This window comes from Ailuropoda melanoleuca, chromosome 2 (assembly GCF_002007445.2).
Source record: "Ailuropoda melanoleuca isolate Jingjing chromosome 2, ASM200744v2, whole genome shotgun sequence".
Taxonomy (NCBI): domain Eukaryota; kingdom Metazoa; phylum Chordata; class Mammalia; order Carnivora; family Ursidae; genus Ailuropoda; species Ailuropoda melanoleuca.
The window spans coordinates 69,237,498-69,259,355 of NC_048219.1; the positions used below are offsets into that span (position 1 = coordinate 69,237,498).

General features: G+C 39.6%; 2 protein-coding genes across 4 annotated transcripts in view; one reads left to right on the plus strand and one right to left on the minus strand.

Moving 5' to 3' along the window:
- SASS6 (SAS-6 centriolar assembly protein) overlaps window positions 1-305 on the minus strand; it is a 53,807-nt gene extending 53,502 nt beyond the window's left edge. For both annotated transcript variants that reach the window (XM_034653969.1, XM_002920770.4), the window contains exon 1: window positions 1-305. In XM_034653969.1, the coding sequence (XP_034509860.1) occupies window positions 1-65 (65 nt within the window). In that variant the 5' untranslated portion in view covers window positions 66-305.
- Window positions 292-21,858, plus strand: part of TRMT13 (tRNA methyltransferase 13 homolog) — a 23,649-nt gene continuing 2,082 nt past the window's right edge. Inside the window, exons 1-10 of one of the 2 annotated variants that reach the window (XM_002920780.4) lie at window positions 292-551; window positions 3,908-3,954; window positions 4,043-4,109; window positions 9,853-9,915; window positions 10,091-10,160; window positions 10,316-10,422; window positions 10,769-10,936; window positions 13,064-13,136; window positions 18,276-18,350; window positions 21,417-21,849. In XM_002920780.4, coding sequence (XP_002920826.1) covers window positions 405-551; window positions 3,908-3,954; window positions 4,043-4,109; window positions 9,853-9,915; window positions 10,091-10,160; window positions 10,316-10,422; window positions 10,769-10,936; window positions 13,064-13,136; window positions 18,276-18,350; window positions 21,417-21,849 — 1,250 coding nt within the window. In that variant the 5' untranslated portion in view covers window positions 292-404. The remainder of the gene's footprint in view (window positions 552-3,907; window positions 3,955-4,042; window positions 4,110-9,852; window positions 9,916-10,090; window positions 10,161-10,315; window positions 10,423-10,768; window positions 10,937-13,063; window positions 13,137-18,275; window positions 18,351-21,416; window positions 21,850-21,858) is intronic. The other variant, XM_034653971.1, reaches the window with a different exon arrangement.

Sequence of the window (21,858 nt, forward strand, 5' to 3'; positions counted from 1 at the left end):
CTCTCCTCGCAGTCTTTGCATTTCACCTGCAGCGGGACTAGCTCCTGGAACAGAACCTGGCTCATGTTGGTCCGCTGCCCCTGCCAGTAAGCGGAAAAGTCCAGCAGGCCCGGCCCACGGAACTAGCCTGAAGGAGCCCCGGTCCTGCTGAAATTTGAGTTTGGCGCTCGGCTTCCGCTGAGGAGGCGGGGAAACAGAAACAGAGGGAAGGCGGGGGAGATTTGGACCTCGTCAGCCACCATCAGTTTCTTCCGGTTTTGCGGAGGATGGGGAGGCAGTTCCGGGTATTAACCTGCGTGGCGGGACCCGGGCAGCCATATTTGTTAAGGGAAGGAAACCCGAGGGAATCGGAGAACTTTTCTTCTCTTCCCCTGATGCTTACCACCCTAAACGAACCCTGAATTATGGCGGCTTCTGCGCCGGCCCCGCACACGACTGAGTTTCCGGCTGAGGGTCGGTGCAGTTACTATGTGGAAAAGAAGAAGCGGTTCTGCAGGATGGTGGTGGCAGCAGGGAAAAGATTCTGTGGGGAACACGCTGGAGCCGCGGAGGTCTGGTATTGCCCTACCCTCTGGAGAGTTCGAAATAAGTTTCTTGGTCCGGCAACTCCCCTCCGACAGATTTCTGCTTCTGCTCCCTGGATTTTCCAGCTTTTCCTGTACTAAGCGCAGCCCTGCCCTCCCCAGGGAGCGATGATGAGCCCTAGCGAAGCGCAGTGTTTCTCGCACTAACTAGAGCGCCAGCAGTGACCCGTTTATTTTGATACTAACTTATGGTAATGGTAGATCTTAGTTTTACGCTAAACTACCGCCTCACACACTCCGCCCAGTCTCCGCCTTCCTGATGGGAAAAGGTAGTTTAGAAAGAATAGAGATCAAAGATCCCAAGGTTTCATTAATTGTGTTCTGATTGTTTTGTGAATAATAATCACTTCGTGTGCATGCGGTTGAGAAAGTTTTTTAAAAAAATTTATCTAGACAGACAACTCGTAATTGTAGAGAACAAACTGATGGTTACTAAAGGGGAAAGGGAGGGAATGGGTGAAATAGGTGTTGGGGATTAAGGAGTGCACTTGGGATGAGCACGCAGTGATTAAAAACTAAAAAAAAATTAGAGTACGGTGTTTTGAAAGCAACTTGTAACTGCTGAAGGGGGGAAGGAAAGATTTAAAATCATGTAAGAATCGACTTTCCTTTTAAAATTGAAGACAGGAGGCGTACAATTTTGTTTGAGAATACTGTGATGCATATAATTGCACTGTCAATATACAGTTGACCCTTGGGGCGTCTGGGTGGCTAAGTCGGTTAAGCGTTTCCCTTGGGCGTGGGTCATGGTCCCAGGGTCATGGGATCGAGCCCCACATCGGGCTCTCTGCTCATGGGGGAGCCTGCTTCTCTCCCTCCCTCTGCCCCTCCCCGGCTTGTGCACTTTCTCGCCCTCTCAAATAAGTAAATAAAGTCTTTAATTAAAAAAAAAACATAGGGGCACCTGGGTGGCACAGCGGTTAAGCGTCTGCTTTCGGCTCAGGGCATGATCCCGGCGTTGTGGGATCGAGCCCCACATCAGGCTCCTCTGCTATGGAGCCTGCTTCTTCCTCTCCCACTCCCCCTGCCTGTGTTCCCTCTCTCGCTGGCTGTCTCTATCTCTGTCGAATAAATAAATAAAATCTTTAAAATAAAAAAATAAAATAAAATAAATTAAAAAAAAATAGTGTGTGGGGCGCCTGGGTGGCACAGTGGTTAAGCGTCTGCCTTCGGCTCAGGGCGTGATCCCGGCGTTATGGGATCGAGCCCCACATCAGGCTCCTCCGCTGCGAGCCTGCTTCTTCCTCTCCCACTCCCCCTGCTTGTGTTCCCTTTCTCGCTGGCTGTCTCTATCTCTGTCGAATAAATAAATAAAATCTTTAAAAAAAAATAGTGTGTGTGTGTGTGTATATATATATATATGTATATATATATATATATATGCAGTTAATCCTTGACCATGTGTTTGAACTGTGCAGTCCACTTATACATGGATTTCATAAACAGTACAGTACTATGAATGTATTTTCCTTATTAAGACTTCATTAATAACATTTTCTTTAGCTTTATTGTAAGAACACGGTGTATAATACGTACGACAAAAAATATGCATTCATCAGCTGTTTATGTTAGTAGTAAGGCTTCAGGTCAACAGTAGACTATTAGTTAAGTCAAAAAGTTTTTTTTTTTTTTAAGATTTTATTTATTTATTTGACAGAGAGAGAGAGACAGTGAGAGAGGGAACACAAGTAGGGGGAATGGGAGATGAAGAAGCAGGCTTCCAGCAGAGGAGCCTGATGCAGGGCTCCATCCCAGAACGCCAGGATCACGCCCTGAGCCGAAGGCAGACGCTTAACAACTGAGCCACCCAGGCACCCCAAGTCAAAAAGTTTGGTTTTTTTTTTTAAAGATTTTATTTATTTATTTATTTGACAGAGATAGACACAGCCAGCGAGAGAGGGAACACAAGCAGGGGGAGTAGGAGAGGAAGAAGCAGGCTCATAGCGGAGGAGCCTGATGTGGGGCTCGATCCCATGACGCCGGGATCACGCCCTGAGGCGAAGGCAGACGCTCAACCGCTGTGCCACCCAGGCGCCCCAAGTCAAAAAGTTTTTAAATCTCATTTTTTGAGAAGTCAGAAGTTGTCAATGAGGGGGTGGCTGCCCCTCCCCCCTTCAAGAGTCCACTGTGTATTTTTGTGTATGTGTATTTCTTTAGAATATATATGATAGAAAAATAAAACTAAGAACAAGAGGAGCAGAATGCTTGTAGAAGAGGAACCTGTTTAATCAGTTTTAGAAACCAAATAGGCAAGCACCTGGCTTCATGCCTTCTGGATGTCCAGTATTAATTGACATTATTTCTGTTAGTCAGATGGTTTACCCCCCGGCAATATCCAGTACAGAACAGCCCCCAGAGCTCCTTCATCTGCTACTGTCAATCATAGCCATAACTCTACTTCATATTTTGATTTGCCTGATACTTGCCTAGAGTAAAGCATACAGAAACAAACATATTCTTGTTTTGGAATGTGGGAGACCTGTGACTCATGGTGAGAACTCTTTGAAGTATACCTACAGTTGTGTTGAGTGGTTTTGAGGGGACCAGCAAACATCCCTTGATCAAAAAATGAGATTTATAAAATAATAAATTAATTAATTTTTAGAAGTGAGATTTGTGGTAGGAGAAAGTTGTTTTCACTGTAAAACCTTATACTTGACCTTAACGAAACATCTCAAAGATGAATGCAGTTAGTGACAGTAGTAGAATATGACTAGTTCCTTACAAACCGATTGGTATTCCTGGAGAAGAAGGAATGTTGTTATTGGTCCCTTGAAGAAACGTTGCAATACACCAAGGGAAACACTTTACATTTGGTTTTCAGCTGTGGGCATCCTACTGAATCTGTGATTTATGATCTAATTGGGCATTATGTTTCCATCTTTTTGTCTAAAGTATCATACAGCTGAGACCACTTGTACACATTTTTACCCACTGGTTCTTAGGGTGGTTTTGCCCCCCAAGAGAAACTGTAAAATATTATTTTAAAATAATATTAGTATAAAATAATAGTGCAAATTATAGTTATGCTATCATAGATTCAAAATTCCATGTGTAGGCCTTCTCTATAACCTATTTAATGCTATAAACCCTTGTCCAAAGCAGTATTTGCTCCTATATACAAAAACTAGCTATTTTGGAGATTTTTGTTGTTAAACTCTATGACCTTATCTTGCCAATGTTTTATTAATGTCCTTCTAAGGTTTCCTTACCTTGTTTTGGGAATGTATAAGCTTATGATTACACTAAAGTTATATCTAGTATCTATAAGCAATGAACTTGATCTTTTTCATCCAAGTCAACATATCATCTTTCTTTATTAGGAAGAAAATGCTCGGAAAAGAATTCTGTGTCCTTTAGATCCAAAACAGTAAGTATGGGTCAGATAAGGGTTTTTCTATGCTAGAAAGAATAATTGTCACAGGTCTTATTTTAAATAATTTTCTCTTTAAATTTAGCACAGTATATGAAGATCAACTAGCAAAGCATTTGAAAAAATGTAACTCAAGAGAGAAGCCAAAACCTGTAAGTGTTTGATCAGTAAAACTGAAAGGTGAAATATGTGGTATGTAATGTTTATATATACTTAGTTGATTACAAATGTGAATACTTAACAAGACCCTGGCCTCAGAAGGCTTGAATGTGGTAAATGCATTTGAGTGTATATAGGACATCAGACTGTGAATCCACTTATAATCCTAATTCAGATAAAAGAATTTTATGCAATAAGTGTCTTGTTTAGAGAGTAATTTCACAATTTATTCGAAATATTTACTTAGTGCTTACTAAATTTATTTCAATAAAATATGGTCCCAGCCTTCAAGGAGTTTATTTGAGACTAGTAAATTAACTTGTAAATAATGGATCTTAATAAGTTCAATGAAAGAAGTAAGTACATGTCATAAGAGCACATACTTGTATAAAAATTAAAATTATATCCAAGGGGTCAAGAAAAGCTTCCCAGAGGGAGTAACACTTGACCTGTGTCTTGATTTGGCAAAGAAAGGAAGAAGAGTCCTTGTAGGTGAGAACTGTATGCACAAAGACAGATACTGGGAAACCACATTGAGACTTTCAAAGAACACGGACTTTATTCTGAAAGATATGGGGAACCACTGAAAGGTTTTAAGCTAAAGAATGGTGTGGTCAGATTTACCTCTTATAAAACTTTCTTTCGGAGCAGTGTGGGAAGATGGCTTGGAATTAGAAGGACTAGTTAGGGGCTGTTGCTAAAATCCAGGTGGGACATGATAAGAGACTAATGAAAGAGGAAAAGGGTTGGGAATAAACGCAAGAATTATTTAGGTAGCAGAATCAAGAAAACTTGGTGAATAAAAGCTGAGAGTTGGATATGTTAGTCTGAACATCAATAGAGTGGTTAGTTTGGAAGTCAAATACATACAAGTCATAGGAAAAGCCTTGGATTTTTAAGTTACCCAGGGTAAGAGATTGGAAGGGTGGGGGAGGAACTTGTTATTCAATAAATATTGAGCCAGACATTGTATCAAGCACCCTGCCTATAAGAACATTACAATCTAGTGGGGAGAAACAAAAAATACAATATTATGTGTTTAAAATTGATTCAATACAGAGTGCTATGAAAGAAGAAAGGAGGAGAGCTTAACCGTTTTTTGGGAGAAATAGGGAATGAGAGATGGGGAAGGACTCACTGACGTGAGGCTTCTCTGAAGGAGTGTCATGGGAGAATCAGCCAAGGGCACCTGGGTCGCTCAGTTGGTTAAGTATCCGACTCTTGATTTCAGCTCAGGTCATGATCTCATGGTTGTGAGATCAAGCCATGAGTCAGGCTCCACACTGGGCATGGAGCCTGCTTAAGATTTTCTCTCTCACTCCTCCCTCTAAAAAGAGGGGGGCAGTGGGAGGGGAATCAACCAGACAAGGAAAAAAACATATGTAAGCACCTGGAAGTGAGAGAGTTGATAGCTTTATCTGGGACTGGGCATTGCACATGACAAGTATAGAATATAAGGGGAGAGCTGAGTGAAGATGAGACAAGAGACAGGCAGGAAATAGAGCGTGAGACAGAACTCTAGGTGACACTGACATCGAAGGGTGAGCTGCTCCTACCCTCAGTGGGCTTTTGGCATTTCCAGTGGTATAGTCATGTCCTGTGTATTTCAAAGCATCCCTGTATTTATTATTCCTGGACTCTGAGCAGCAAATGGCAAATGCACTTGTGAGGAATATGAAGGATCTGAAGTGTATCTTATTTTCAAGCTAAAAAATTAGACTGGGGACGCCTGGGTGGCTCAGTCGTTAAGCGTCTGCCTTCGGCTCAGGGTGTGATCCTGGCGTTATGGGATCGAGCCCCACATCAGGCTCCTCCACTGGGAGCCTGCTTCTTCCTCTCCCACTCCCCCTGCTTGTGTTCCCTCTCTCTGTGGCTGTCTCTCTCTCTCTCTGTCAAATAGATAAATAAAATCTTTAAAATAAATAAATAAATAAAATTAAAAAAGTAAAAAATTAGACTGCCACAGGTTTGTGGATGCTGGCAGAAGGGACTCCTAAGTCAGAGACGAAGGACTTCATTACTCACTGCTCAGCAAGTAACATGGGCTTCTTGCCTGCATTGATTCCCCTTGTTCCCTGAGGTCCATGGAGTCATCAGGGCCTAGGTGAATGCTGCACATTTTTGTGCATAGCTTATGTCACAGCTGAAGAACCCCAAGCTTAGGAAATACATTTCTTTTTAAATGAGCAGTAAAGGGGCGCCTGGGTGGCTCAGTCAGTTGAGCATCCGACTCTTGGTTTCAGCTCAGGTCATGATCTCATGGGTCATGAGACTGAGCCCCACACTGGGCTCTGTGCTCAGAGGGGAGTCTGCTTGAGGATTCTCTCCCTCTATCCCAGCCCCCACTCACGTGTATGCTCTTTCTCTCTCTCTCCCTCAAATAAATAAATCTTTAAAAAATAATAGGGGTGCCTGGGTGGCTCAGTCAGTTAAGGGTCCGACTCTTAATTTTGGCTCAGGCCATCATGATCTCAGGGTCATGAGATCGAGCCCCACGGCAGGCTCTGTGCTCAGTGCAGAGTCTGCTTAAGTTTCTTTCCCTTCCTCCCTCCCCATCTCCCTCCCCCTCAACTCTTCCCGCCTTGTGCATGCATGCTCTCTCTCTAAAATAAATAAATAAATAAATAAATAAATAAATAAATAAATAAATAAATAAATAAAATGTTTTAGAATATAATAATAAAATGGTCAGTAAGGAAACCTGCCTGACCTCTGTTCCATAAGTAGACATTTCTTTATTATACTGTACTGTAAGCCAGCCTGATCTGCTCTAGGAGACACTATTTCTGTCTTCCAAGACTGCTTGGTATACAAATGTCCTTGAAAAGAGAGTCTGGAACAAAGGTTGTCAGTGTGTCTTGCTTGTAGCACTTGCAGAAAATTGAGAGACCCGTGGAGAATTGTCTCCCAGTAACACCTCTCAGTCATTTTGACAATAAAATAGCCCCATACGTTTCCAAATGCGTTCCAGTTGAGAACCAGCTTGGGTCAGATGACATAAGCTTAACAGGAAGTGTTTTTACATTAAGATCTGTAGAAGAAAAAAGATGACCACCCCAGATAGCCCCTTAGTAAAAAAGAAAGAATGTTGCCTTTACTTTCAAGTATGCGTGATTAGCTAACTTATCTAAGTGCCAGGTTTTAGTTCAGGCAAACAGGTGGAATATGTGTTCTGGGAAAAGTTTGAGAGAAGAGGTGAATTTATTAAAAAGGGAATTACCCCCCTGGGTGGCTCAGTCAGTTCAGCGTCTGTCTTTGGCTCAGGTCATGATCCCAGGGGCCTGGGATCAAGCCCTGCTTCAGGCTTCCTGTTCAGCTAGGAGCCCACTTCTCCCTTTCCCTCTGCCTGCTGCTCCCCCTGCTTGTGTGCTCTTTCTCCCTCTCTCTGTCAAATAAATAAATAAAATCTTAAAAAAAAAAAATGGAGGGGCGCCTGGGTGGCACAGCGGTTAAGCGTCTGCCTTCGGCTCAGGGCGTGATCCCGGCGTTATGGGATCGAGCCCCCACATCAGGCTCCTCCGCTGCGAGCCTGCTTCTTCCTCTCCCACTCCCCTGCTTGTGTTCCCTCTCGCGCTGGCTGTCTCTATCTCTGTCGAATAAATAAATAAAATCTTAAAAAAAAAAAAAATGGAATAGCCCTTCACAGACTCCATTGCATGCCAGAATACCATGGAAAGGAAAGGAAGGAGAACAATGGGATGATAGGATACAGGAAAAAAATGCAGAATGGCATTTATCTAGTGCATTATGTGTAACGTGAAACTTGGAACCCAGGCAAAGTTTTTTTTTTTTTTTTAATTTTTTTTTATTATATTGTGTTAATCACCATACAGTACATCCCCAGATTCCGATGTAAAGTTTGATGCTTCATTAGTTGCGTATAACACCCAGTGCACCATGCAATACGTGCCCTCCCTACTACCCATCACCAGGCTATCCCCTTCCCCCACCCCCTCCCCTCTGAAGTCCTCAGTTTGCCTCTCACAGTCCATACTCTCATGTTTCATTCCCCCCTCTGATTACCCCCCTTTTCTTTATCCCTTTCTTCCCCTACCGATCCTCCCAGTTCTTATGTTCCAGGCAAAGTTTTATCACTATTCTGGTTTATTTTGTAAAACTATTGATCATTTTTTAAAAATTCTATATATTGTGGCGCCTGGGTGGCTCAGTCACTTCAGCCTTTGACTCTTGGTTTTGGCTCAGGTCATGATCTCATGGGTCATGAGATCGAGCTGGGAGTCTGGCTCCATGCTCAGTGGGGAATCTGCTTGAAGTTTCTCTCCCTCTGCCGCTCCCCCCACTCACTCTCACTCTCTCTCTCTCTCTCTCTCTCTCTCTCTCTAAAATAAATAAATCTTTTTTAAAAATTCTGCATACCAAATGAAAGTAAATTGGTGATAGGTTTCTTCTGTATAAATAGTTTTCACATTTAAAAATCTAGTCCACAGGGTGCCTGGGTGGCTCAGTCAGTAGCAGCTGCCTTCGGCCCAGGTTGGGGGATCGAGTCCTGTGTCAGGCTCCCTGCTCAGAGGGGAGTCTGCTTGTCCCTCTACTTTTGTCCTGCTCGTATTCTCTCTTTCTCTCTCAGTCTCTCTCTCAAATAAATAAAATCTTTAAAAAAAAAAAATCTAGCTCACAGCACAACTTACCTGGGGCACTCTTGGCAACCATTTTAAACTAAGAGTATGTCAAATTATAATAGTTATAGCTAATTTTCTATTACAGTTTTTCCAGTCATTCAACAGAACATTGTAATACCTACTGTCTTCACCTATTCCACCTAATCTCCAGTGTCCTTATTATCCATATAAGTAAAGGCAGCAACACACAGTGAGCATGTTACCCTCCTGTATAACCAAAGCTGATTAGTATGCATGAAGTCCCAGGAGTAGCTTTTACTTTTAGAACAGGATTTGTAGAAATAGCATTATTTCATTCTTCTATATCTACATGGTCCAGTATGGTAACCACTAGCCATGTGTAACTATTTAATTCGAGTTAATTAAAATGAAATTGAAAATCCAATTCCTCACACTAGCAATATTTCAAAACTAATGGCTGCCATGTTCCAGGAAGATATGGAATATTTCCGTCATTGCAGATAGTTCTGTTGGACAATGCTGACCTAGATACTTAGATAGAATTTTTTTCTCTGAAGATATACTAGAAAGATCTTACTATGTTAATTTAAACAACATAGTGTCATAGTACATTTCTATTTTTTTATTTTAATCAGCATTTTAAAATAAAAGAAATCAGACCTAAACCATTATAGTATCGTATCTTATCTCTATTTTTGGGTCATGCTGCCTGTCTGATAAACAGCCATGTGTAGTTGGTACTTTGTTGTTTTTGCTGTAACATCATAAGCAAAACTGACACAGTCCTCAATCTATGCTATAGATAGGTGAAAACGTTAACACAAATTACTAACAAATTCCTTTAGACTATAAACGTTTATTCAGATAACAGCTCACTAGAATGTATGATTCATGAATGTAAGAGATTTTTGTCTGTTCTGTTCTCTACTGTGGTTCTATTCTCTACTTTAGTCCTCAGCACTAAAGCAAATTAAGGACCACAGTAGGTGCTCAGTAATTACTTAATTCATAAATGGGAGAAAGGGAGGATGGCAGGTACAGAGTATGGGAAGAAGGGGGGGATCAGTTTTTCACCTTAATTTTTGTGAGCTCTTCACATTAGTAACAGTATTGTTGTGGTTTTGTTCTTATTAAGGACTTCTTCATTCAAGATATTAACGCAGGCTTAAAAGATGAAACAGAAATACCTGAACAATTAGTAAGTACTTAATATTTAATTTTAAAAGGTGTCCATAAGCTATTTCTGTGAATAAGCTGTGTTCCAATTTTTGTTTAGAATAAATTAATTGTTTTGAATTTAGAATGCATTTTCCTATAGAATTGTTAGTGATGGTTAGTTCCCAGACAAGCTCATGCCCCATTTTTGTATATAGGTTTCAATTTCTTCTCTCTCTGAAGAGCAGTTGGAAAACTTAATTAAGAAATTGCGGAAAGCAAGTGAAGGTAAGTCTACCTACAGTTCTAAGTTAAAATTTTTAGAATAATTAGATGCCACATGAGTTGATACCAGTGTGGTTTATAAGATGTTACTACCATTGTTCAGAGCCCCATGGTTTCATGTTTGGTTGCTTAAGCTATTGTGCTTATATTTGGCACAGGTTTGAACTCTCCACTTAAAGATCAAATTCTGTCCCATCCAGCATTGCATGATGCCCTTAATGACCCTAAAAATGGTGATTCTGCAACCAAACACCTGAAACAGCAGGTATGTTTAGGCCATATAACTATACTAAAATTGGCCTTTTTTCATTTGTCAAAAACTAACATTCTTTCTAAATATAGTTCCTAATGAGATTTTGTTTAGTTTATCGTACAGGGAACAAAATCTTTCCATTTCAAAAAATATGTGTAAACATATATTAAAATCTTTTGGCATGGATATGGTCCTGAGTATTATGCGTTAAAAATTTCAAAGCAAGGGAAAAAATTTAAAGCCAAACAAAAATAATCAATTTGGACATGCTGACTTTTGTAGAATTTACCTTGCTATTTTCCCATTCAAGCCAAATGTCTTTGCTCTAGTGTATAAAATAATCTTGTGAAGTTTGCAGGCTTCTATTTTAGGTAACATTGAAAAATTGAAGTTACTTGGTCCAAGAAGATGCTTTGTTGAGTTTGGAGCAGGAAAGGGAAAATTATCTCATTGGGTTGATATTGCCTTAAAAGATGCTGAAAAAGTTCACTTCATCCTAGTAGAAAAGGTGACCACGAGATTCAAGGTAAGTGAAACCATGCAGTGTATTAGTAACCAAACTTCGTTTGCACTTTTCTTATTAAAAAAAGAAACAATGATACTCAGAAACACGTCTCTTAAAGAAAATTATTTTTTTGTGTTGATTTGATATAGCTTTTTATTTCAATTAGATTGATAAACTGAAGATAAATTTTTTAATCTAAATTTTAATAGTCCATTGAGCTGTGCTCTTAAAATTATTTGCAGAGAAAAGAAAATATGTAGAAAGGGCCAAGCTCAAGCTAGGAGTTAAAAGTCTTGGGTTCTAACCTACCTGTGCCACCTACTAACTATTCATTCAGTAAATATTTCTTGAGCGTACCATTAGGCACCATGACAGACATTGGGTAGATAAAGTCAAGACAAGGTCCCTATGCTCTATTACTGATATTTAGAAAGGAGAGACAGACAAATTAATGATTATAGAAAAGTATCAAAGTATGAAAAAATCTGCACAGAGCACAGTATGGTTTCAAAAGAGGGAGTGACATGTTTTATTGCAGGGAAGGGATGCAAATGGCTACATAGAAAAGGTGATGCCTGAGTTCTATCTTGAAAGGAGAATTGGTGTTTCCTAGATAGAGGGTTTGAGGAACAGTGTAACCAAATACCTAAGACAGCAAGGAAACATGGAAACACTTCTGTGTGATGGGAGTGCATGGTCCCAAGTAGAGTTCAGTGGTGATGAGATGGGAGACAATGGCTAGACTCTGGAAGGTGTCCTGGTTTATGCCAAGGGAAGGAGTTCAACTTTATCCTACTACATGCTGGGGATTCAGTGGAACGAGACGTAGTTCTTGTCTTTGAGAAGCTTACATCTAGTGGGGCAGACTTACGAGTATTTTGGTGCGGTATGCTAAGTCTCTTCTGATAATGGTAAGTACCAGAGGCCTTAGGAGCATGAAGACAGAATACTAGCCTCAGTGTAATGTGGGTCAGGGAAGGTTTCCTGGAGGAAGTGACAGCTGAGAGGAGATTGAAAGAATATGTAAGAGTTGGTGAAGAAAATAAAAAGGTTCTTTTAAAGTTCATCCTAGCAGTACCATAAAAGCTATATCAGAAGAGTCTAAAACTTGAAGTAGGGAAATTAATAACAAGATAATTATTATCCAGTAATCCAAGTAAGAAACAGGCCAGAGCTGAGGCTGTTGCAGTGGAATGGAGAGGAGGGAAAGAATATGAGAAATGCTAAGATTTTGGAAGCAAGGAGACCAGAGAGGAGTTATTTCAGGTGACACTTTATGGCTTTAAGTGATCGGTGGTGCCTTTTTTCTGAGATAGGGAATATAGAAGAAGGAGGAGAAAGAATAGGTTTGGGGAGAGAGATGATGTATGTGTTCAGTTTTGAATGAGCTTGCCGTTGAAGTGGAGCTTTCTAGTTCACAGCTAGATATGTGTCTGGTGCTCATTAAAAATATCTGGGCCATAGTGTTGATTTGTAAGTCATAGGCACATGGACATAGACCAGAATGGTGGTTGTGATCTTCCAGAGAGAGTAAGAAGAATGAGCCAAAAATAGCATATTAGCGGCTAACAAAGGCAAAGGAGCTGGCAAGTAATCTTATGTTAGTCACTTAACATCTGTGAACCTTAGTTCCTTCATCAGTGAATTGGGGAGTTTTAGAGTTAAAGGTAATAATTATACATAATAATTTATAAAATTTTCAAGCCTTTTAAAAATGTATGATACTGTTATTTTGGAGTTTTCACCAAAGAATATACAATCTTAAATTTTTTAATTAGTGATCTGTTTTTTATTTTTATTTTTATTTATTTTTTTTTTTAAGATTTTATTTATTTATTTGACAGAGATAGAGACAGCCAGTGAGAGAGGGAACACAAGGCAGGGGGAGTGGGAGAGGAAGAAGCAGGCTCATAGTGGAAGAGCCATGTGGGGCTCGATCCCATAACGCCGGGATCACGCCCTGAGCCGAAGGCAGACACTTAACTGCTGTGCCACCCAGGTGCCCCAGTGATCTGTTTTTTAAATATTAAAAAATAAGGTGGGAAATTATTTCCTCTGAATTTTGAAAACAAATAGAAATCTTTTAATTTCATAAAGGTTTTTTTAAACATAAAAAGCTATTGTTATGACAGTGTTCTGTTTGTGCAGGTAGATGGCAAACACAGAAGGAAGAATTCTGTATTTGAGAGACTTCAAATTGATATTCAACACTTGTGTTTGAGTAAGTTGCATAACTTTCAGTTGCCCTACCATAAATCATAGAAGTTTCAGATTCTGTGGGTTGCTTAGAAATCCAGTCATGCAGAGCAGTGCTTTAGGGAAAACAAACTAAAATTAATGCACTGTGAATATAGAATGTTATATCTAACATTTGGATAAATGCAAATTGAATTAGGGTTGGAACTTTTTAAAATGAGGTTTCAGTATCAATTAGAAGTGAAGCGTCATAGTAGGAAAGAGTTTGAGTTTTGATAATATGTTCCTACGTTATTTCTTTGTCCTTTTTAATTATGAGTCTGTTCAGGAGCACCTGAGTGGCTCAGTCGGTTGAGCGTCCATCTCTTGATTTCAGCTCAGGTCATGATCTCAGGGTTGTGAGGTCAAGCCCTGCTTCAGGCTCCATGCTGGGCATGGAGCCTGCTTAAGATCTCTCTCTCCCTCTCCCTCTGCTGCCCTCCCCCCCACCACCAGAAAGGCTAGTGCCTTCTGCCTGCAATTAACATGATTTTACCTAAACCGTTAAAGAAATGAGATAGTTCTTTGTCCAGCTAATGGTAAAAGATACTTCCTAGAATTTTAAATTGTACCAAAATAATTCATCTCCATGGAAGTCACATTTCATACACATACACCCCCTTCAGTCATTCTCTTTGTGCCTTTTCTGTACCTTTTTATAGTTTTTCATATTAATACAAACATATCCTAGTAACCTCTTCCATCCACTAATTAATACAGCTTTGTGAAGTAACCCAGCATGTATATATAAATCACTGTATTTAAAGCTATTAACCGAATATATTGAAAATCCTAGACAAGTTTTTATGCTATATGTTGAATTCTTATTAAGCATACTGAAAAGTAGCCTACCATATTTATTAAGTAGTTTCTAGATCACTCTTCTTCTGTGCCCACCATGTGCCCCCATTCCATATTTTTAAACCAAAATAAGAAAGAAAGATAAGAGAGAAAGGAGCAAATATCTACAATCTAGTTCAATACTGCCCTTTCAAAATTTGCATTAACTGGAAAATCTTTTTCCTGCTAAGCAGTGACCTACCTAAAAATATAGCCACCAGTGAAAATGTGAATTATAATCTCCTGACTTCCATACTTCAGTTTTTTCTTGCTATTTAAAATAAAAGACTTATTTAATGACATACCAAGAGTGAGTGAAGGTAGTTTTGAAATGAGGAGAAGGTGACATTTATTTAAAGGACTTCTCTTGCTTTCTAAGTGACAGGGTTGGAATTGACTCATCATTTTAGGGGAGGAGAAAGAATAGGAAGTAACAATTGCATGAGTTCACTGCAGACATCCCCACCCCCTTTCTTTTTTCTTTGTATTTTTGTTTTTCTTTTTTGGGCTTTTGTTAAAGTTACATATGTGTGGTTAAGAGTAAAATAGTTCTGCAAGTTCTCAGATTGTTTTAAAAGCAGCCCCAGCCACTTCTTCCCTGCCACAGCTCTCTCTTCAGAGCCAACCACATTTACCTCTTATAGGTGAATTTTTATATTTATCTGAAGTATCTAACAACAGGCTTTTGTTTCGCTGCCCCCCGTTTTTTCCCCAAGCATTATCTATTGGTTTTTCCCAATGGAAGATGAAGATTTTCTACCCCTGCCCCGCCTCAAGTGCAAACACTTCCCATTCCTCATTTTTCTAGTATGTATTAAATGATTAAATCATTATTTTTTAAATCACTGGACCATATAGTAAATTACTTTATCTTGTATAATTTTTTATTATTTGCTAAATTGATAATTTATAATTTATTTACTTGGTCTTCTAAAAATGTATTTGTTGTAATATATTCACCAAGTATTGTTAGTTTCCATCTTCCTGAAAAATTCTCCCCTGTATGCTTCAGACATGTTCCGATCAAGACTGGATGTTCCTGTTCCTGGGGCACAATGATCCACATTAAAACTCTCTTAAGTCTCAACCCGGGGATTTCCTTCACTCTCCTGGGTGAGAATTTCCTTCTCCACATCTTTTCCCACATCTTTCTCTGTTGGTTTACTCTGTTCGGGCAGAGTACCTAGTCCTATAGCTTCCTGCGAAACACTGCATTAGAGATAAATTTGAGACCTTGCATTGTCCGGAAACATCTTTTATTTTACACTTGACTTGGCTGGGTATTTGTATTTCTAAGTTGAAAATCATTTTCCTTTAGAATTTCGAAAGTTCTGTTCCACTAGTATTATTTAAAAGTTCAGTGCAATTCTGAATCTTGGTCCCTTGTATTTGATCTGCTTTTTTCTTGAAATGTATAGGGCCTTCTTTGTCCTTAGTGTTGAAAATTTTCACAATGATATGCCCTCATATGGTTATATTTTTATCTGTTTTGCCTCACTCTTTCGTTTATAGCAGTGGTTTTCAGTGGAGGCCACTTTTTCCCCCAGGGCACATTGGCAATGTCTGAGACATTTTTGGTTGTCATAGCAGTGGGCATGCTGCTGGCATCTAATGGCTACAGGCCAGAAAGCATGCTAGACCAAAGGCCTTTTAAATACCCTATACGGTATAGGAGAGCTCCCTACGACAAAATCATTGGGGCCAAAAAGTCAGTAATGCCAAGGATGAGAAATCCTGATTTAGAGAGTCTGGTGTTCTCAGCTTTCTGGGAAATTGCCTTGCATTCTTTCATTCATAATTTTCTCTGCTCGACTTTTTCTTTTCTCCCTTTATGGAGGAATTCTTATGATTTAGTTATTAGACCTACTGGGTTGGTTTTCTACTTCTCTTGATTTCTCTGTGTTATGTCTTTTGGTCTTTTTTCTATACTTTCTAAAATTTCTCCAACTTAATTTTTTTAATTTCTTCTCTCATTGTTTTTCTCTGAATTTACCTTTATTGTTGTATCTTGTTCTTTTTTATAATTACAGTATCTTTCTGAGGATATTAATAATGTTTTTTTAGAATTATTCTCCCTTTATAATCTGTTTTCACCAGTTTGTTCTTTTCCATTATTTTTAGTCTCGTGACTTAGAGGCTGTCCTCAAACGTCGGGTGCTCCTCGATGGTGTGTTCTTAGGATTGTGGGACTCAGAGCTCTGAGTCCTCAGGTGGAGTTGTTGACTCTGAGCTCCACTTTGGGGTGATCTGCCTAAGGTGTGATCTTTCCTCTTGGGCAAGTCAGATTCCACAGAGAAACTCTTCTGATCGCCTACCTAGAGGGTAAAGGTCTGATTACCAACATCTTGGGACCCCGTGGGGAACACAAGCTAGGGAAATTAGTATGCACACTCGCTGACTCCTGCTATTTTACCATACTTCAACTTTCAACCTCCTGTTGTCCCTCAATCCACTGTCCTCCTGTTGTACTTGCTCCAGAGAATTAGTCTACAGTTTTCCACCACATGGGAAAGAAGTAGTCACCAAGGAGCTACGAGGTGGGGATCTGAGTACTTAAACAGACTTTCCACCAACACTCTTCTGTTGAGGCTACTCAGCTCCACTGCCAAGGTGCCTGATGCCCCCAATTCTTGAGCCTTTTGAAGATTTGTGGAATAAATTTGGTTGAGTCACAGCCTTTCCCACTTTTGTTTCCTTTTGTCCTCTTTGAGATCTTGTGAGTTTACACCTTTTTAAAAATCCTTTTATGGAACATAATAAATAGCAGGGAGATCGGTAGGAGAAGAAAGGGAAGAATGAGGGGGGGTAAACAGAAGGGGGAATGAACCACGAGAGACTATGGACTCTGGGAAAAAAACTGAGGGCTTCAGAGGGGAGGGGGGTGGGGGAATGGGATAGGCCGGTGATGGGAATTAAAGAGGGCACGTATTGCATGGTGCGCTGGGTGTTATACGCAAACAATGAATCATGGAACTTTACATCAAAAGCTAAGGATGTACTGTATGGTGACTCACATAACATAATAAAAAATTATTTTAAAAAATCCTTTTATCCTCATTTTGGTGGAGTTTTAGAAGAGAGTAAACTAGGTATTTGCATTTAATCTACCATCATTTCCCAGAAGTTCCTCTGCCCTATTTTCCAAGCCCAAAGAAATAGGAGAGAGGAAATGAGGTAATTTTCAAGCATAAAGCAGAAGGACTTTCTTAGACATCCTTTCCCTTCACCCTAATTGATGGTAAGTTTCCTGAACTACCTTAATTTAAACTTCTATATTCCCTGACACAGGCAAACTATTCCACTTGGTACCATTTCTCCTAGCATCTAATATACTAACATTTGAAAGCAGCAAAAGAAAGTTGAAATAGTTACTAAGCACTTCCATTGGACTGTTCACTGTGCTAGACGCTGTAGCTGGATTTGTAGGGAGCATACTTTCATTTCAGAATCTTACAAGAGGGAAAATAAATAGGGGAGGGGGGGAATGGAGGCCATAACTGTGATATAGTACATCTTACTGAATTCCCTTGTGGACCTTTTTTTTTTTTTTTAGTTTCTCAGGATTGTTATGAATATTTTCTTTTTTTCAAAACAATGTGGAAAGCTAAGACAATATGCTTATTTTTGAACATCAAGATATAGTAAGCACTATAGTTTAATACTGATTATAGTATTTTATAATATGTTATTATATGTTTACCATATGTATTATTTGTTCAAAAGAAATCTAGTAGGGAAAACTTGGAGTTCTTTTATCAATGAGTTAATAATATTTAGCAGAATAAGGCTTAAACGAGAAAGTCCTGAGTCAGGGGCGCCTGGGTGGCACAGCGGTTAAGCATCTGCCTTCGGCTCAGGGTGTGATCCCGGCGTTATGGGATCGAGCCCCACATCAGGCTCCTCTGCTGGGAGCCTGCTTCTTCCTCTCCCACTCCCCCTGCTTGTGTCTCTCGCTGGCTGTCTCTATCTCTGTCAAATAAATAAATAAAATCTTTTAAAAAAAAAGAAAGTCCTGAGTCAGTATAGAAGAAATAACATGGGAAAGAAAGGGGAAAAAAAGAAGAAAGAAACTTTAATTCTGGCTGGTCAGCAGCCCTCGGTGTTGCTTATCAGGTCACTACATCTGTGAGTCTCTTATTCCTCAGCTATAAAGTGAGAAGTTTTTGTTTGAGTCTCTTTGAGCCCTTAAATTCAAAGATTTAAATTAGTTCTATCTTTCGGGAGGCCTTGTTAATGTTTTCTCTCACAAGAAAGCTAACTCGTTTCTCATTTCCTTTTATTTCAGGTAAGATTCCTCTGCTAAGCAAAGAAAAACTACCTGTGGTAGGAATTGGAAAGCATCTGTGTGGTGTGGCAACAGGTACGTAAACATACTAATAATGTCTAGATGAACACACCAAGTTTTAGCTTAACATGGTCCCAGTCATTGAAATAGTCTGTTGAGTAGTTTATATCATTTGTGCTTACAACTGATTAATCTTCATAGTAGCACTGCTGCTGTGTTATATCAGATACAGAGTTTTCTTATTTATCTGCTTATTTTGGCCATTTTGCAGGATGAATTACGAGTGTCACGTGTAAATACTGAGTCATAAGAGACTTAAAGCTTTTGGGGTTATATATCAACCAAAAAGGAAACAATTCATTTATGGAAACTCTGATTCTACCCCAGAAGCTACTGATTTTTTCAAGAAGTTGCTTGGGAAGGACTCTGAAACCTCTCCCACTAGAAGATGATTATGTACCAGGATTCTGGGGAACATGAAAAAAGAAATGTTAGACAAAAAATCTGAGATGTCTTATCTTAGCACATCCCTCTGTCAGGTGTAGCATGGTGAGGTAGAAAGAGCATGGGCTTTTCAGCTGTGTTATATAACCTTGGCAAATTACTTACCCTTTCTGAGCTTTGGTTATCTCATCTATAAAACAGATAACATAATTTACCAGGTTACACGTAAGTGTCTGGCACATATGGCTCAGTGAATGTTAACAATTGTTACATCTTCCGGCTCCTGCTGGTTTCATCATCTCCCATACAGGGAACTTGGAGCCTCTGTAAGACATTATTCAAGTTGGCTGGGAAATGGCTTTGAGTATTGTACATTCGTGTTGTCCTTCATAGTTTTTAAGATGACTTTCATGTACCTTATCTCATTTGACCCTCATAAGAGCTTTCTGACATAAGCCAATTCTGTCCTGGGGAAGGACGAAAGCACACTCATTTACACTTACCCATCTGACCCAAGTTTCTCAGAAGTATAATCTGTATTGGCCATTTTTCATTGTTCCACACACTTTCCCCTCTTGATTCACTGTCTGAATTCTCCCTTCGTCACTGTTATCTTACCGAAAAACCTCTGCTGCAGTTGCTTGCCCTTCATTTATTTTATTTTATTTTAAGTAACCTCTACACCCACTGTGGGGCTTGAGCTCACAACCCCGAGGTCAAGAGTTGCATGGTCTTCAGCCTGAGCCAGCCAGGCACCCCAGTTGATTGCCCTTCTTGAAATTCTGTTTCCTTCTCTATTGTGACATTCTTCTTTCCCCTTCTTCTCCTACATCTATGCCCTTCTTTCTCTCATGGTCTCCTTCCACTACTTATTCCTTAATTACTAATATTTAGACCCCTTGGCTACACATTGTCTTTCCCCTTAAAACTCTTCAGTAGTTCCTAATGATTATAGCATAAAGTCTAAGCTCTTTCATAGGATGATTGGCTGTCAGTCTGGCCTCTGCCTTCCAGCCTTTGCTCCTTCCTGCCTGCAGCTCTGCTGATCAGCAAATTGAAGCCCTGTGTGCTTTTCCGATGTACTATACTTTGTCAGTTTCTGATTTCCTTAGTGTTTATCATAATTCCATCTGCATATCTTTACCTTATGTTATTTTAATTATTTGTTTATATAATTCTCCCACTATGCTGTGAATTTTTTAAGCACAGGGACTATGCTAACATGATGGTTGGCATATAGTAGAAACAGTAAGCATTTGTGAATGAATAATTTTGACCACCAATTTGCTGTGCTTCCTGGTCCCTTTCTTTGGCATGTCACTTTGTCCTTTAAGTTCTTTATAAAGGAGGGGTTAAAATAGATTGTTAAAGCTTTTTCTGATTCTAAAATAACTTCATTCTTTTAATAATTTTTTTGGTTATTCACATTTCTGAAAATCATTTAAATCCAATATAAATAAAACTGACTGAATATATTTTGTCAGAAAATAGTTTATGAAATAATAGATTAGCTATCCCTTTCTCCCAGTGTTTATTGACTTCGACTCATTTATTGAATTAAATTTACTAGTGAAATATTAAGTCATTTAACAGTCACTGATGACATCTTAGGGTAATAAAATTTTAAAATATATGTTTTTGATTGAATAGGCACAGCATGCTGGTCTAATCACACAGAAAATACGGGTCTTATAGTATATATTTGGGGTCTTCCCAATATTGTCAACCATAGAGCAGTCTTCACTGGGAAATAGTCATAGTCATCAAAAAATCTATTTGTTTAGCTTTTACTTTTAAATTTTTCTTTTTAATGTGGAGCACACCCACCTTGAAGTTTAGGTGTACAATCATCGTTACATTCGCAAAGCTGGCACGTGAAAGACATTCCGTAACTACTTGCTGAATGAATGCATAAATACTGCAGGGCTGCTCAGTGAGTCCTGCTTGTCACAGAATGACTCCCTCTTACCAGCTCTTCAGCTCGTCAGGATTTGCTGTGAACATCGTGCTTCAGAACTGACACCTAACATCAGTCTAAGCAGATGCCTTTCCCCTCTATTCTTTCTTTGGGTTTCTTAAGCTCAAAACTTCCCTGGAATGGGGGTGCTTGGGTGGCTCAGTCGTTAAGCATCTGCCTTCGGCTCAGGGCATAATCCCAGTGTTCTGGGATCGAGCCCCACATCAGGCTCCTCTGCTGGAAGCCTGCTTCTTCCTCTCCCACTCCCCCTGCTTGTGTTCCCTCTCTCACTGGCTCTCTCTCTCTCTCTCTGTCAAATAAATAAATAAATAAATAAATAAATAAATAAATAAATAAATAAATCTTTAAAAACAAACAAACAAACTTCCCTGGAATGGAAGTGTAGATCAGTGGTTTTTTTCTATACAACTCCCTTCCTCAGCAAGCAGAAGAGAAATGACAGACAAATTGAGTAGTTGGACTAAAAGTTTTTACAAACTGTAGACCTTAAGCTTCAGCCAGTCGGGGTGGGGGGGAGAAGAATTCATTAGAGAAAATGAGATGCTAATGAGAAAACAGCAAATATGAACAAAATTGATAATTCATGGAAAAATTCTTACAAGTATAAAGCTAAACAGGTTTTTGTTGGGATTTTAGAAACCATATTGCTGAATAAATGTAAAAAATACTTATTTTTAAAGATGACGTGGTTTGGGGGGGCCACATAATTGTGTTTGCAGATCTTGCATTACGATGTTTGGTTGAAACCTATGCTGCCAGTTGTGAGGAAAGGAATGAAGAACCTTTAGCCAAACGCATAAAGAATGATAAAACAGAAAAAGAAATTAACACTTTGGCCAAGGAAGGAAATGAGAAAAATGTCGCAGAGAAGTGGAGCCCTGTGGCTGGCATTGTTATTGCACTCTGTTGTCACCACAGGTGTGATTGGAGACATTATGTGGGCAAAGAGTATTTCAGGGCTCTAGGCCTTGGAGCAGTGGAATTCCACTACTTCCAGCGAATGAGTAGTTGGGCGACTTGTGGGATGCGAAGAACATCTTTGGAAGCCTCCAGTCTTACCGTGAAGAGAAAAGATGAGCAGAATGCTGACAGTGAAGAGCACGATGACAGGGGATGCAGAATCCCGGACGACAGCGCTGAGAGCGCGCCTGGGTGAGTGAC